At 39.0% G+C, this 15,640-nt stretch overlaps 1 protein-coding gene across 1 annotated transcript in view; it reads left to right on the forward strand.

Annotated features, from left to right (window-relative positions):
* Positions 1–15,640, forward strand: part of LOC752218 (transmembrane protein 132E) — a 53,989-nt gene that overhangs the window by 17,516 nt on the left and 20,833 nt on the right. Inside the window, exon 2 of the mRNA XM_030991664.1 lies at positions 11,490–12,375. Within this exon, the coding sequence (XP_030847524.1) occupies positions 11,490–12,375 (886 nt within the window). The remainder of the gene's footprint in view (positions 1–11,489; positions 12,376–15,640) is intronic.

Raw genomic sequence — 15,640 nt, forward strand, 5'->3', positions numbered from 1 at the left:
ACCAATCATGTGAAAGAATATGTTTTGACTAATACATGATGATAAAAAATTTGCCGGGAAACCGCCTACTAATTCATATATTTGGTAAATTTATTTCTCTCATGGTCGTGTGAGAGAGATAGGGTAGTCCCATATACATCTTTCTGTGTATAGTGCTTGTAACTTTACGAAGAATGGGCCAAATTTCTTATCATTTTGATGATTCCAGAACCTTGCAGATGCTAGATGCTAGATGATCAACCTTTTCTGATCGATTCCACAACGTTTCTTTCACAATGCAATCGCATGACCATTACTGGTCTTTACCTTAAACAGCCTTCTACATGTAGCTCCAAAGAGACAAACTATAAGGTCTGTGGTCTTACAGCCTTTTCAGTTTTCACACACAGCTAAAATTCTATAAACATGATTAGTTTAAAGGGCTTTAAACTAATCAGCTGTACATACGACATCATTCACACCCAGAAATTTCGGTGCTTTCGTTAATCGTTTCGTGATTAACTACTGCTCTTAAAATGCGCTCCATCCAGTTTAAACACGTTTAAACACGAATAACCGTTCACACTCAAAATGTCAAGCTCTCTAGATACGAACTTCGTATCTGCAGCCTGCTTTTAGGGGCGTATGAATCACGACTTCGTATCTATCCGAACATCGTATAAACGATGTTCACACAGGCAAAATTTTGTTTAAACATGTTTAAAATTGTTGAGTTAAACACGTTTAAACTAATCATCTCTAGATACGATGAATTTTAGCTGTGTGTGAAAAGGCTGTATGTTGGACCCACCCCATTATGATTAATGTTAGTTGCAAGCAGTTAGTGTCACTCTCAATGGCAGCTGTTTTTGTTGTATGAGACACTCACAAATTGCCAAATTCTTTGTTGTAATTCATTTATTTCTTACTTTGTATTGTATGAAACTATAATGAATTCACAACATTTTTTTGGTTTATGTACCCGTATATGTACAAAAGCCCCTGATTATTGATAGGTGAAAGTACCTGTACAGAAGCTTGATACTGATAGACAACAAAATGAAAAAATTACCGGTAATACATACATGAGGAATTATAGTGTTAGATTTCAATAACATCCTCTTTTGAAAGTGGCATTGGAAATACAAATATACAGACTTAAACATTTATTCAACAAGCACTTTACGTGTACATGTACATGTACTGTACTAACTAACATGTACCTATACCATGCATACACAAAATAAGTATTTACATGCAAACACGGAAACACCATAATGGAGATGCTACCTTTTAGCACTCCCCAGGCAGATCATATATTTTTCTGCCATGGTATATTCATGCTCCAGGGCTTGACTGCTCGGAAAAGCAATAATGTAGCCTATATCTTGGGTGCATTCAAAGTAACATCATTATGAGAATCTTTGTGATAGTGACCATCAATTTTTTCATTTTGTTGCATCAAGTGCAACTAGGTTTTGCAGTGATATATATGCCCCAAATCATTTTGTGAAACGACTTTCAGACAAGAAAAATGAATTGCCTGTCATATATGCAAATGTACATGTAGCTGCGACTTTTTGGATTTTTGTGGAGGTATTCAGTGAATGTCAGAAAAGCGAGAGAGAGAGAGAGAGAGAGAGAGGGGGGGGGGGATGCGTTCAAGCGATTTTTAGAAGCTAGAATCACAAATCAAAACGGATCTTTATCAGCGTTTCGTGTTTGCTTTTTATACACGTTTATTTTTACGTCCAATAACAAAAATCCCTTGAAATCGCTTGTCAAACGCAATCATGTTTTAAACTAAAAGCTTTGAAAAACGTGTTTCTAAGGTGAAAAAAATGTTGATTGAACGCACCCAAAGAGAGAGAGAGAGAGAGAGAGAGAGAGAGAGAGAGAAGAGAAAGAGAGAGAGAGAAAGAGAAAGAGAAGAGGGGTGGGGGGGGGGGGGAGGGCATGATGAAACAAATGGAAGCAGGAAGATGATGGAGAGGGAAGGAGGGAGGGGGATAATATCTGCTGTTGCTACATGTAGATGTAGGCCTACATACATGTAGAACAGCAGTGCTCTAAAACCGGCTAAGGAAAGCAGGGAAAAGATGATGAGTGAGGGAGACAAAGAGAGAGAGAGAGAGAGAGAGAGAGAGAGGGGGGGGGGGAGGGAGGGGGGGGGGGACCCCTTTGCTATGAAGAGCAACAGTGCCTGATGAAAACTAATGAAAGCGGGAAGATATGGAGAGAGAGAGAGAGAAAGTTGGGAAGGGATTCTCCTCCCTGTTGCTACTGTACTGTACATAGAGCAAACCGTGCTTGATGAAAAGTAACAAAAGCAAGAAGATGATGGAGAGGGAAAAAAAACTATCAAAGCGATGCAGACAAGGAAAAGGATAGCGATGATCGATTCCTTGGTCGACTGGCGCCAGCGATGTTACCATAAAATTTACTGGGTAGGAGAGGAGAATGAAGAATGATGGAGAGGGGAAGAAAGATCTTTTATCTGTGCTAGGTGTAACTGTAAATAAGGAGATGATTCTGGCTTTGTTTTGGTGTAATGATGTAAGACAGTGTATACATGTATATGGCAATGACGAAAAGTGCAGTGATCTCTGCATGCAATAGCATGTACGGCCTACAGGTGGTTTGTGAGCTGCTGTGTAAAACCAGTGGATTGTTTAAAGAGAAGGTTGAGTTCTTGTAAAGGGGACAGTTAAATTGCAACATTTCTAATTCTTTTTCATCATGTCAGTCGGGAACTAGGAATATTAATATTACATTGAAACAATTGCTCTTTAAATTCCCTCACATGTGAAATATGACAAGATATACCTGATACGTTTGGATCAGATTTTCATGGCATACATGTAGTTATGTATGTAGTTCTGTATATTATTTGTTGTGTTTAAAGCTTGCAGTGAATATAATTTCTTAGATATCACGTAAACGTAATCAACCTTTTCCCAATAGCTTCCAGATACATGTAGATAGTTTCCATCACAAAGCATCACATGACCAGGATTAATGTCTTGCCAAATGGTGTTCGTGCCATGCTTAGAACCATCAACCTTCGAATTGAGAACCTCGAGTGATTGAACCACTATATCATGACACCTCTACAATTACTCCTATTCATATACAGTACATTATGACTGAAACCCTGCTTTACCTCACAGAACCAGTAGATTGCAATATTTTAAAGTTGAGCAAATGTTGTTACATAACTCTGCAGTCATTTAACCACCCTTATCTTGTATAGTCACCCTCTTGCAATGTTTGACTTGCTGACAAAGTTCAATAAAACGGGACAAAGGCCGAAAGAAATAAAAATGATGCGTAGCTTGAACAGAGGTTTTTTTGTCAGGAATTGAAGAGACCATTAAAATTATTTAAAGGTGCACATAGATATTCAGGATCAACAGTGGACATCGTCTGTTAAGTGTCAGAAAGGCAGTAATTCAATGTTGAAATATATTAGTTATCTGCCTTCTTGCTCACAGCAGCCGATGTGTTGTATTTTGTTGGTGCTTTGGATCCACAGGCTTGTGGCGTTGCCATGGATTTTACTAGTCAAATCCATTCCATGGTGTTACCTAGAGTGAGGGGCTTTATAATTTTGTGCAAATTTTGGGGTGGTTTCGTGATCAGTATGATGTGCTCATGCACTCTGCATACATGTACATGTATAGTGTAAACGTGGTAATATTCACAGATTTTGCGCTAAATTTGGTTTCCGCGGATTTATAAAAACCCACAAATTTATAAGCATGAGTTATTATGCATGTTTTGAACGGGCTGAATTGCGTGCAGCGCGAATTAAAAGGCTTACAATTTAAAGGCTTTTCATGGAAGATTTTTTATCTGACATTCTCCACACTTACATAATAACAATGATAACGCTCACAAATTATTTTTCACCTCTCCCCAGAACTCAACCTTCTCTTTAAGATTTTCTTTTAAAATGTGAAGATTTAAAGAAATTTCAGGGGGAAATGGCTTTAGCAAGGAATAATGTACTGGAGAAGTTCTTCCTTTTTTCTTTTTTCCTCTGCTTAGCGTTATCAGAGAATACTTGGGATGTCAAGGGGGAAAGGAGAGCATGCCAACTTGTAATTTGTGCGGTTGTTTTCTTGCTTTGGTCGTCTGGAAAGGGCTTATTACCCAGTGCATTGAATGGCTAATGCTTTGTAACTTGACCGGTTTTCATCCCGATTGAGAAGCCATTGTTCGGCAGGCAGGCAGGCAACCCCTGCTTTAGACGGCCAAGCTCAAGCCTGATGGCCATGATTACCAGGCTAATACTCACAGAGAGAGAGAGAGACTGAGAGAGCGAGAGAGAGAGAGAGAGAGAGAGAGACTGAGAGAGCGAGAGAGAGAGAGAGAGAGGGGGGGGGGGGGAGAGGAAGGAGGATTGGACAGGAAAATCAGAAAGTAGGAGAGAAAACGAGAGAGAGAGAGAGAGATGACTGAGAGAGAAAGAGGCCGACAGGCAGAGAGGGAGAGAGAGACAGAGGGAGGGAGGGAAGGAGGGAGAAGATGGAGGATTGGACAGGAAAATCAAAGAGTGAGAGGAGAGAAAGAGAGAGAGAGAGGGATGATGGAGGTTACAAGAAAGGGTGCAAGGAGGAAATAAGAGAGGAAGGGAGGGGGGGGGGGTCAAATTTGTATTCATTTTGTGTAATCGAACAATTGATAAAGTTGCCTGTCAGTACGTCACAGTTGCATTACCAATTCAGGGAATTTGAAGTGCCTGTAATTATAGTGATTATTGCTTTTAAAAAACTCATATCTTTCTTTTTTTTCCCATTGAAATTTTCATGATTCTATGATTGTTATGCTCTCTTTTAGAGAAGTTGTCTATTAAAGTTAGATTTACCCTTAACGATTATGTATGGATGATGGATGTGTTTGTAACTTCACAAGAATTAGAGTAGTATTGGAGCAAGAACAAAAAGAACAAAAGAACCAAAGAAAAAGGAGAGAGCCTGGCAGTAAGTCCATTTTAAGAAAGAAAATGGGAATGCCAAAAGTGTGTTGATTGATTGCGGGTTGATTTGTAACATGGATAGAGATTGATGTATAAGCCAAGAACATACCCAGGAGCTCTCCATACAGAGAAAGAGCGAATTCTGCGATTTCCAGCACTGAAAGATCGTACAGTGATTGCATATATATGCAATATATACACTCACAGCAAGTGAATCACTCATAAAGACCTATTTGATACTTTGAACAAGTTTTGTTATACGTATAAATCCTACATTGTCTGTCTTTATTCTCGTTTTGATATCAGCTGCATTGACATTGGCAAAGTAAGGGAGTGGGTAAGAGAGAGAAGGAGAGAGAAAGAGAGAGAGAGAGAGAGAGAGAGGGAGGGGGAGGGGGCGGGGAGAGGCAGGGATATATTGATGGAGAAGATGGGGAGATGCAGTGACAGAAAAGGAAGAGGAAGACATTAGTTGGATAAAAGTTGTGATTTAAATGGCATGAAAGGAATATTATGACATCCACGTTTGATGATGATTGGACTTAGAGGAAGAACAAACTAGGGCAGGAAGGGGAAGATGGGGATTTGTCTCCGGTCTTTGAGGCTCATTCTCCTAAAGGATGAGATGGAGATGGAATGCTAGAGGAAGGACTCACAACCCTGTTCATATTATACCGTTTCATTCCTTGCTTTAATAAGAGAATTGAGTACAGGCCGAGTACTTGGCCCAGAGGGAGACCTACCCCCTTTATCCTCACCTAAAATCATGCTACCTTTCACACTAACCACAGCTAGAGTGTATCACATTGTCTGTTGGAGCCAGAATGGCGTTAATACCTGAACACAGAGTTGTACATCTTCCTGGCAGTGAACAGACACAGATTTGCGCATTTGTTTCCATGGTTGCGTACATGGTATGCCTAACAGTCCCATGCTCTTCTGTTGAGTGTTTGAAGGATGTCAATCAATCAATCAATCAATCAATTCAAGGTTTATTAAAAACATGTGTCGCAGCCCAACGGCTGAATTGGTCATGTGTAGATGTTAAAGTCTTTTTGACTCTCAGTCTTAGAAGACCATTCTTTCTAGAACTTAGCAGCAGTAGGAACCTGACTAGTCACACATACATGCTGTAGTAGGCTAGCTGTACTTTCCAACTTTACCTACTTGGAGTACATGCACATGTAGATGATTTGGGGGGCTGGCGCTTTGTACTACCTTGTAGTAGAGATGGAGATGGGTCAAAAGCGGAAGAGAGGGAATTGGCCAAGGGTTGCCGAGACGCTGTCAAGGAAAGTAGAGAATGAGGATGCTTAGATACGAGAATGTATTCCGAAGCATGATTGGGAGGGTATGTACTCTGCACTTAGAGCAAGGTGGAGAAATAGGTCAGGAGGATGTTGGGAAGAAGATGGAATAATAGAGAAGCTAGAGCAGTGACGTTGGGTTGAGAAGAGGAGCTGGAGAAAGAGAGAGAGAAAGAGAGAGAGAGAGAGAGAGAGAGAGAGAGAGAGAGAAGGGAGCAAATGCGAAAAATATGATGATTAGAGAAGAGAGAAAGAGAAAAAAGAGAGAGAGAGAGGGGGGGGGGGGGGAGAGAATGAAACAGATTGAACAAGAGGATGATTAACAAGAAAAATGATGGAAGGTTGAAAGAAGGGCCAATATGCAACCAAGATAAAAAGCAATATAGATCAGGAAATAAGGAGCGAGCTTGCAAATCGGAAAGAAGGGACTTTGCTGCGTGTCCCTGTTTGTATGAAAATGTGTTTGGCAGAGTTTGTGGGGATTTTTAGTGGGAGAGGATTTGGGCTTTGAATGGGGGGAGGGGATTGGATTGAGTTGTTAGCGAGAACATGATATCATCATTCACACCTGTGTCTTGAGGGGGCGATGAGTAAGTGGCTTATGTAGTTATATGAAGTCTATGGCCATGAATACTGGATGAGAGAGAGAGAGAGAGAGGGAGAAAGAGAGAGGGGGAGAGAGAGAGAGAGAAAGAGAGAAAAGGAGATCATGAAAACACAAAGTAAATTACATGAAGAGAGACTGATGGCTAAAAGGAAAGGGAAAATGAGAGAGAGAGAGAGAGGGGGGGGGGGCACTGAGATAATAATGTATAACATGTTTTGCCGTAGTGTTTACATTAGTTTTTAATCATAAGATGTTGAACTAGCAATATTCTGAAACAAATATTATTGATATATTGACAATATAGGTCCTTTGTGTTTTTTAAAACAAGATCAAATTCTAATTGCATCAAGAAAAAAGAATTGTGAATAGTGTACGTGCATTTTACCGCGTACAGGTAATTGATTCCCAGTGGTAGTTCACTTTTACCATCCCACAATGTACCAAAGTGACTTTCCTATTTTTTAAGTACAGGCACAAATAAAGTCTTCGAATGACACCAGAATGTCATAGAAATTGCTTCGTCACTACCTCTCAAATTTGATGTTTAATCAATAAAGAGGGTAGGGAAAAAGAGAGAGGGGAAGGGGAAAAAAGAGAACAGAAAATACACCATTTACGTCAAATCCTAACATAGCAAACATGACAGCAATACAACACTTTGCAAAAAGCGCAGTGAGAACACTTATTCCATTGCTTACTCTTTACAAACAGACGCCCAGTAAATGTTACATTGAGAGCAAATTTATGAGTGATATGATACCATTTTGCCCACACTGGGGAGCAAACATTCGTGACAGAATATTTCATTTCTTTACACTTTTTTGCGGGTGAAGCAGCGTGATGTTGATTCTGGCTTATGAATGTAAACAACGTGAAGTGGAGGGGGAAAGCTAGCTGACATGCTACCAGATCGCTAGTCTTGTGCATACAGGCTTTTGCAATGAGATTTTGTTTCAGTGTGTGTGTATGCCTATCATATGTGCAGAGGTGTTGTTTACCTACTTGTTGAAGAGGCTGGATGTAGACTAGGACATCATATTTGATCTACAGGTGATCTTCCTTTAGCAATAATTCGTGACATTTTGTTGAGAAATGGATTGAACTATTAATCACATTTCTATGCGATGATTCATATTGTCAATTACATTGTAAATGTTTGTTGGCAAATTTATTTGATTTGAATTGGCTAACTACATTTATTCAATATACACGTTCATGTATGTCCGCTCTAAGTGTATTTTACCTTTTGATATTGGTTTGTATTGGGATGATGTAAAATAACTAAATAGAAAAAGAATAATAACAAGTATTGCGTAGCTTACAATTGTAAATCTAAATACGAATTGTAGCTCGTCCGTCAGCCATTCAGACAGTTTGGCTGCCCTGGATGTGGGGCAGGTGGGTATTAAGTTTATTGCTCATCTACCATTTCCTTATCCAGTTATTGCGAGTCCAAATGATAGCTGTATAAGAATTTCCATCTAAATACATTGCTTGTGGCTGTAGAACTTCAACTAGTGAGCCTACATTCGTCCCGTCTAACTATCGCCCTGTGGTTGATTTTGTAAGGGTTCTGATCCGATTTGGTTTAAGAAGGTTAGGTTTAGGGTTAGGTTGTGGTTGTTACGTCAGGATTTAGTTAGGGACTTTGTTCGGGTACGTATGAATGTAGCTGCAGATAGATTGATGCTAGAGAAGTAGAGCACATGCTGTAGGCCCCTAGGACCTCTAATTTTCTCTATTTATTTTACCTTTTAAATTTTTGCATACAATTAAACCTAAGTTTAGGATAAGGTGTCAATAGGCGTGTCTTCATCAGCTCGAGATTGCCAAATAGCCCGCTATTTCTGTTTTGGGAAATAATCCCAGTTACAAATCACGTCTTCTTCAGCTCGAGATTCGACCTCAAAACTTGAAACTTGACCTTGAGGAATTAGCTAGAAATATTTTGCTCAGTGCTAGTCTTCGGGCTGGTGAAGACGCACCGGACAAATAGCGGGATATTTTGCAAACTATCCCAAAATATCTTGGGATGATTATCCCGATCAAATATCCCGCTAATTGCAACTAGTTCAGGCTGATGAAAACAGGCCTAATGCACTTGGTAGTGCACTTGACTTGAATCTGTCTTTCACACTTTCCGCCAAGCTTGAAAGAGGGCTATCATGCACGGCCATGTGGGAAGGATACTTGACCCTACGACCCCCACCAGCTGTATACAGCTAACGACCTTTGACACCTATCCTCCTCACAGAGGAGGGTTTTTGGGGTGTATACTCTGAGAGATTCCTCTGGAAGTCTTTATGGCCGTAGCAGCACAATGGCCACCGTGAAGTGGCATCCATACTCAAAGGCAGGGAGGGTGTGGAAGCATGTTCTTGTCACATTGTTGTTGTTGTTATTGTTGTTTGATCTCGGGTGCTGCTCCCCAGGAGGCATTCATTTAATTTACCAGAATTATCCAAACATACTGTATGTATCTAACTATTTATTCATGGTATAGTATACAATCAGTCCCGCCTCAGAAAGGTCATTTCATAATTTTTTTCATTTTTGTCTCGCCTGCGTAGCAAAAAGCGAGACATAGGCGCCGCTTTTCCGGTGACGGCGGCGGCGACGGTGACGGCGACGGCGACGGCGACGGCGACGGCGTCAACATCAAAAACTTAACCTAAGGTTAAGTTTTTGAATTTTTGGTATAATTTTTAAAGTATAAGTTCTAAGTCAATGAAACTTTGACTATAGGGTAATCAAGTATCCCCAATCATGTGAGTAGAATTTCAGATCACTAAGTTAAGGTCAAAGGTCATTTCAGGTCAACAAACTTAGACTTTGTTGTGGCATCAACATTAAGATTTTCAAAATGCTTCTTCGTTATTTTTCAACCGATTTTGATTCTGATTGTTTCATATGATAGGGCTAGGAGGGGATTTAAAATTTCTACACAGAATCGTGAAATTCATTATCTATGCTAATTTATGCAAATTTATTCGAAATCACAAAAAAGGCTTCTTCTCCTTTATTTCTCGACCGATTTTGATTTGGTTTGCTTTATATCGTAGAGCTAACTTTGGTACACTAAACTTCTACACAGAATTTGAAATTGTTCTCCATTAATGAATTATGGTAATTTATGCAAATTTATTCCAAAAATAACAAAAATTGCTTCTTTTCTCTCATTTCTGACCGATTTTGCCTTATCTGGTAGAGCTAAATTTGGAACAATAAACTTCTACACAGAATTGTGAGATTTTGCTCCATTGATTATTTATGGTACTTTATGCAAATGAAATGAAATTATGTCCCTTCCAGGGCATCAAATTTCTATTTTTTGACCAGTTCAAATGTGTACCACATAAAATTTACGATATTTGTTGTGAGATGCGGATGAGCGCAACGTCATTGGCGTTCTGGTTTATCATATTGAATTGCGTTATGCAGGCGAGACCGCCGAGAGCGTTTCCCTTGTTTTTTTTTTGTTGTTGTTTGTTTTGTCTCTCCTTATTGTGCTCAATCAACCTAGCTTCGTGAACATGAAATGAAATTGACATGTGACTGCATAAAACAAAAATATGATGATAATGACCATCCTTTTTAACTGTTTTATGATATGAGGCTTCTTTCAATTCAATCATTCTGAAGTAGTCATGAATGTGATCAGTTCACAATTTAATTGCAGGCTGTAGCTTTCGACATGATTATCTAGTCACTGCCCCCATGTACATGAAGGTATTTCCATTAATCGTGAACCGCGGTAATTAGTTGACACGACAATCGTATGAAAGGTGTGTCTTTGTTCCTAGCTTGACTCGAGCCAAGTGAAGTGTTTACACCAGATAGATTTATCAGTTGAGATGTTGCATGTATCAAACCTAATTGCCCCTGTGTAAACACTCTTGAACTTGGGGGCCAAGCGCATCTAGAGTGTGTCGATACATGTATGTAGCTTTGGTTTAGTATCACAGGGAATAGGGGATGGAGGGAGAGATCGTTTGGTCTTGTTATTTCAACCATGTTTGGAATGCATATCTAGGCAAAATAGGGTTGAGGTGAAACTTGACATTATATGACTGTTTAGTATGGAGAGATCTGTAATGAAAGTGATAAAACCCAAGCAAAATCATGAAATCGAGCATTCACTACTCTAATAGTCTTGTGGATATTCCATTTCTCTTTTCTTTTTTTCCTTTTTTTGTTGTTGTTGTGTATACGCCTGTATGTTCAATACAGCAAGCAGTATGTTCCTATATTGTGTAACACTAACACTAGTGTTATATGAATGTTACTAGTGTGACAGATATGTACATTTCAACAGTAATAATCTGTGACTGTCAGGAAAGAACTTACTCATCAAACTTGTAGCCCAAGGAAAAAGGATAATCAAAAGATATGCAGGTTTCCAAGTGCATATGAACCTGCAAAATGCACTTCTTGTTTATGTTTATTGAAAACCTCCATTTTGAATTTAGCACTGTTTTCTAGCAATTTTCCTAATATCCTTGATCAGTGTGGAAGTATAGAAGTTATCAAGCTCTTGCTATTAAGCTGACGAAAGCCTTTTTTCCCATTGCATCTCGTCATTAAATAAAGTTTTTCTTTTTCTTTTATCTTGTAGGTGAGGCAAATTCTAAATTCACCAAGCATCGCCATCGGAGAGAAGCCACCATCGAAGACATCCAATGGGATGCCCTCAACTACACATTCTACGCAAATCCAGATGTATTTTTATTAAAAGACAACAGCATTGCCAATTCACAGAGCCAATCTATCAGCAACCACACCCATTGGGACAGTTTGTTTGCGGAACAGGTCATAGGGACCCCTGATGTCCGAAGAACATTGTTCAAAGCCGGGAGCGGTCCATTTTGGGTTCAGAAAGAACTCTTTCCGACCCTGCCGGAGCCGTTCAACGAAATGAGCATTCAGGCCCATCTATTACAGCAAGAAATCCCTCCATTTGCAAGCAGCATTAGTGTCTTATTTAGCTCTAGGAATGACAATTTATTTAGCAGCAGCGGCGGCAGGACAAATCGAGGGAATTCAAGAAATGTCCAGCCTTGCTTCAGAGCTGCTGCGCTGTTCGGTGACGAAGAATCTGTAGGCTCATGCACTCTGCAGGGAGAATCGGAGCATTGTGTCGCCAAGGTGCCCATCCCTATGTCATGGCATGAACGCAGCCGAACGGGTTCAGTCAACGACATTGCCATCTCCTACGTGGTGTTCCCAGCGACGAGCGTGGGCTCTTGTGAACCTCAGGCGGATAACTCCATCTCGTCGAGAGAAAGGACTCCCAAAGCAGCGGGACTGCCCTCTATGGTTGACTCGCAAGAGGTTGGCAGAGTGACCATCCTGTCCTGGGAAGGCCAGATGGACCTGATAGAAGAGGACCAGTACGTAGGACTCCATGTTCCTAGCAGAAGATTAGGAATCGGTGAGCACTTCGTCATCCCGATCACCATCAACAAGAAATATATGTACACTGACGGAGTATGTACAATCAAGTAAGTTGTGCTTTTATAGTTTGAATTTCTTTCTCTTTCAGGACAGTTCAACCTTTGTAATAAATTGTTAATAGGTTAGAATGCGTAACAAATTTCAAAGTAGCGATTAATTAGCGATCAGCGAATCAGTAATGTCATTGTGATGTAGTGTGAGATACAGTACCGTATTTGCCGGCGTATAGGCCGCAGTATTTTTGGAAGAGAAAATATCAAAAAGTCGGGGTGCGGCCTATGCGGCGAAAGAGTAAAAAAAGTTTTTTTTTTTTTTTTTTTTTTTTTTTTTTTTTTTTTTAGTTTCGATTTATGGCGCTATGCCTGGCAATGTCTCCCAGCTCAGTAATCAGTGTGTTGACTCACCACTCGGAAACTACAACAACACTAAAATTTGACTGTCATCTTGGTTTGAAAGTAATCTTTCTAATAGATCTCAATATGTAGTTTATAATAATATTTCCTCAAATTTTTTTCTATAACAAAAATGGTGTACCACAAGGTACACCACTGGTACCATAGGTACTTTATTGTTTTTTAATTCACATTAATGATCTTACACATTCTTCTAAAAACGACATTGTTACTTTTATTTGTGACAAGTTTACAAGCACAAATCAGCGCCTTTAACTGCACCTCGATGTTAAATGAAGGTCCTTCCACGCGTGGGTTTTCGGCAGCAAAACAACAACAACAAAACAAAACAAAAAAGATTTTTTTTTTTTTTTTTTTTTTTTTTTTTTTTTAAATGTCAAAATCAGGGGTGCGGCCTATGCGGGGGTGCGGCCTTTACGCCGGCAAATACGGTAACTCTACCAATTGAAGAACATTCTTTTTTAAAGTTATTAAACTAGTAATGCTCTTTGGTCTGTACATTTCTAAAATGATGTATTAAAATACATCTTAAATACAGCTTATAGGGAAAAGGTGCTTAGAATAATGGTAGAGTTGTCCCCAATAAAACATTGCAGACCTACTTTATCAAGCAGGTTAATTAATTGTCGGCATTGTTTTAGTTCTGAGAAATCGTCAGCCGGCTGGCAGAAGGGCGTTAGCGCACGAGCGACTCCAAAACTACTTTTTGAATTATTCGCATTTAAAGATTTGTTTTATATTTAAACTGCTTTCTGTCCCGAAAATTGATTCAAAATTTAAAAGACTATTAGAAATGTTAAAGTAGAACACGGCCACAATTTTTTTGTGGAAATAAGTCAGTTTTACAAAAGTTTGAGGCGATTTAGTGCTAACGCCCTTCTGCTTAACGCTTCATTTTTTTACCTGAAGTTCGAGCTAACGCCCTTCTGCCAGCCAGGCGACAAAATACAGACTTTACAAACCAAAAAATGCCTATACTTTTTAGTAACATATGGGTCATACATACATGTATATCATTCAAACAATGCCACATTTTCTGGTTGCTATACATTCCAACTGAAGTCTGACTTTGTTTTTTGTTGATATTTTCTTCATGAAATGCCTTTGTTACCCAGATATCACCAAATGACCGTAGTGTTGACTTTGAGACGACCTTTGCTCCTAGTAACACTCATCTGGGCTTAAGACAATGCATCGTAAAACCTCTGCTTTTGTTAGCATTCCTTAGGGGCAAAGATTCAATAAAGGAATAATGGCCTAATTTGTTAATGCTGTTTGAAATTGCTTGTTTTGTGCTCCTGTTGAAGTGCACACATTGTGCTAGCTATATTGGTGCTCTTGTATGATACACTCCATGTGTACAATTCTAAAGAGGTTAAATTCTGTATGATTTTATCTAAACTTAAAGCCCCACAATGAGGATTTCTGACTTTTAAAATATAAATTAGAAAATAGGTCTTTCCTAATTTTAAGAGAAACTATAGTGGAATAACACATGAAAAATGATACAGATGTAAGGGAGGGATACAAGTCAACAATTATATTTACATGTACAGTACATGTACATGTATGTCTGCCATTTTGTTAATTTACGTATTACCTCATCCTTCGTGACTTTTACTCACTGAATATCTTTATTTATAAATAACAAAAACAATGAGCTTATTAAAGTGCTTAACATGATCTACTGTTTTACCTTTTCTTCCTGTGTCTCTTTCAATGACATTGCTGTGCACATGCATATATCATTTGATGAATTGATACACTGCACTTGTATAAAAGGCATTCATAAAATAATGCTATCGCTTTGTTGTATTACCCTGCAATGCAGTATTATGGCCTAATTAGCTATGCTTTGACTTGGAGGCCCACCTATAATGGAATAAACATGAAAAGATCCCTCTGTGAACCCGATCACAATTGGCTTGGTTCTGGCCGACCTAAATCTGGCGGTATCGTCTCATTCGAGATCAGACGGCTTGCCGAACGCAGACTTGAAAGTCTGCCGCGGCGCACGCCAAAATTGAATCATGCACGTGAGACAATCAGCTTCTATGCTAGCCTCCAGTCCAGACTTTTATGGGAGATAATCATTTTTGTTTAACTGTGAGTCTGTGAGGATCAAAATAAATGTTTGCATTCCACAATCAATTGTTGACTCTCCTATTTTATTGGATGAAAATTAATCAATGTGGATTGTAAAGTTCAAAAAATTCATTGCATTGAAAGAATCCAAAATATAGCATTCAGATATTAAAAATATTGTTAGCATTGGTTTGTTTGATCATGGATCTGAAATATGGTGACTTGGCCTGGAGGAACATTTGGGGATTTTCGGCTCATAAATTTTCCCTCATGCTTATCGCTTTATATACACATGATACATTTACAGTAGTTTAACTTTTCAGTTGCTTTCCTCGCCTTTCTGCAAGGTCGGGCATTTGCTATACAAGCATTTTTGCACAAAATAATAGGCTCAAATAGAGGGAAGGATTGCCTTATGCAAAACAACAACTAAAATGCAAAATTACAAATTTCTGGTCTGGATTAGCTCCATGACATTCCTTTCAAGTAATAACATTAGTCTTGCACTGGAAGTAGTTCAATAATCTTGAAACCTGTGGTATGTCTATTTCATTATGAATTCATTGTGACACAGGAAAATTATTTGTGTGGCATGTAAAGAGTTAAACACAGTTCTCCATCAAGCTCAAAAGTATGAGCCTCTAGTCTCGGTTCATTTACCTTTTTAAAAAATAAATGATGATGATGCTCTACGAAAGTATGTGTTAGGTATGTGTACTCTACCATTACTAGTTTATGTATCACAACGGATGGTAATTTCATCTCTCCATACCCTGATAAAGAGTAGAGTATCACTTTCTTTTTCCTCTCAATT

This window comes from Strongylocentrotus purpuratus, unplaced genomic scaffold (assembly GCF_000002235.5).
Source record: "Strongylocentrotus purpuratus isolate Spur 01 unplaced genomic scaffold, Spur_5.0 spur5_scaffold_2, whole genome shotgun sequence".
NCBI lineage: Eukaryota > Metazoa > Echinodermata > Echinoidea > Camarodonta > Strongylocentrotidae > Strongylocentrotus > Strongylocentrotus purpuratus.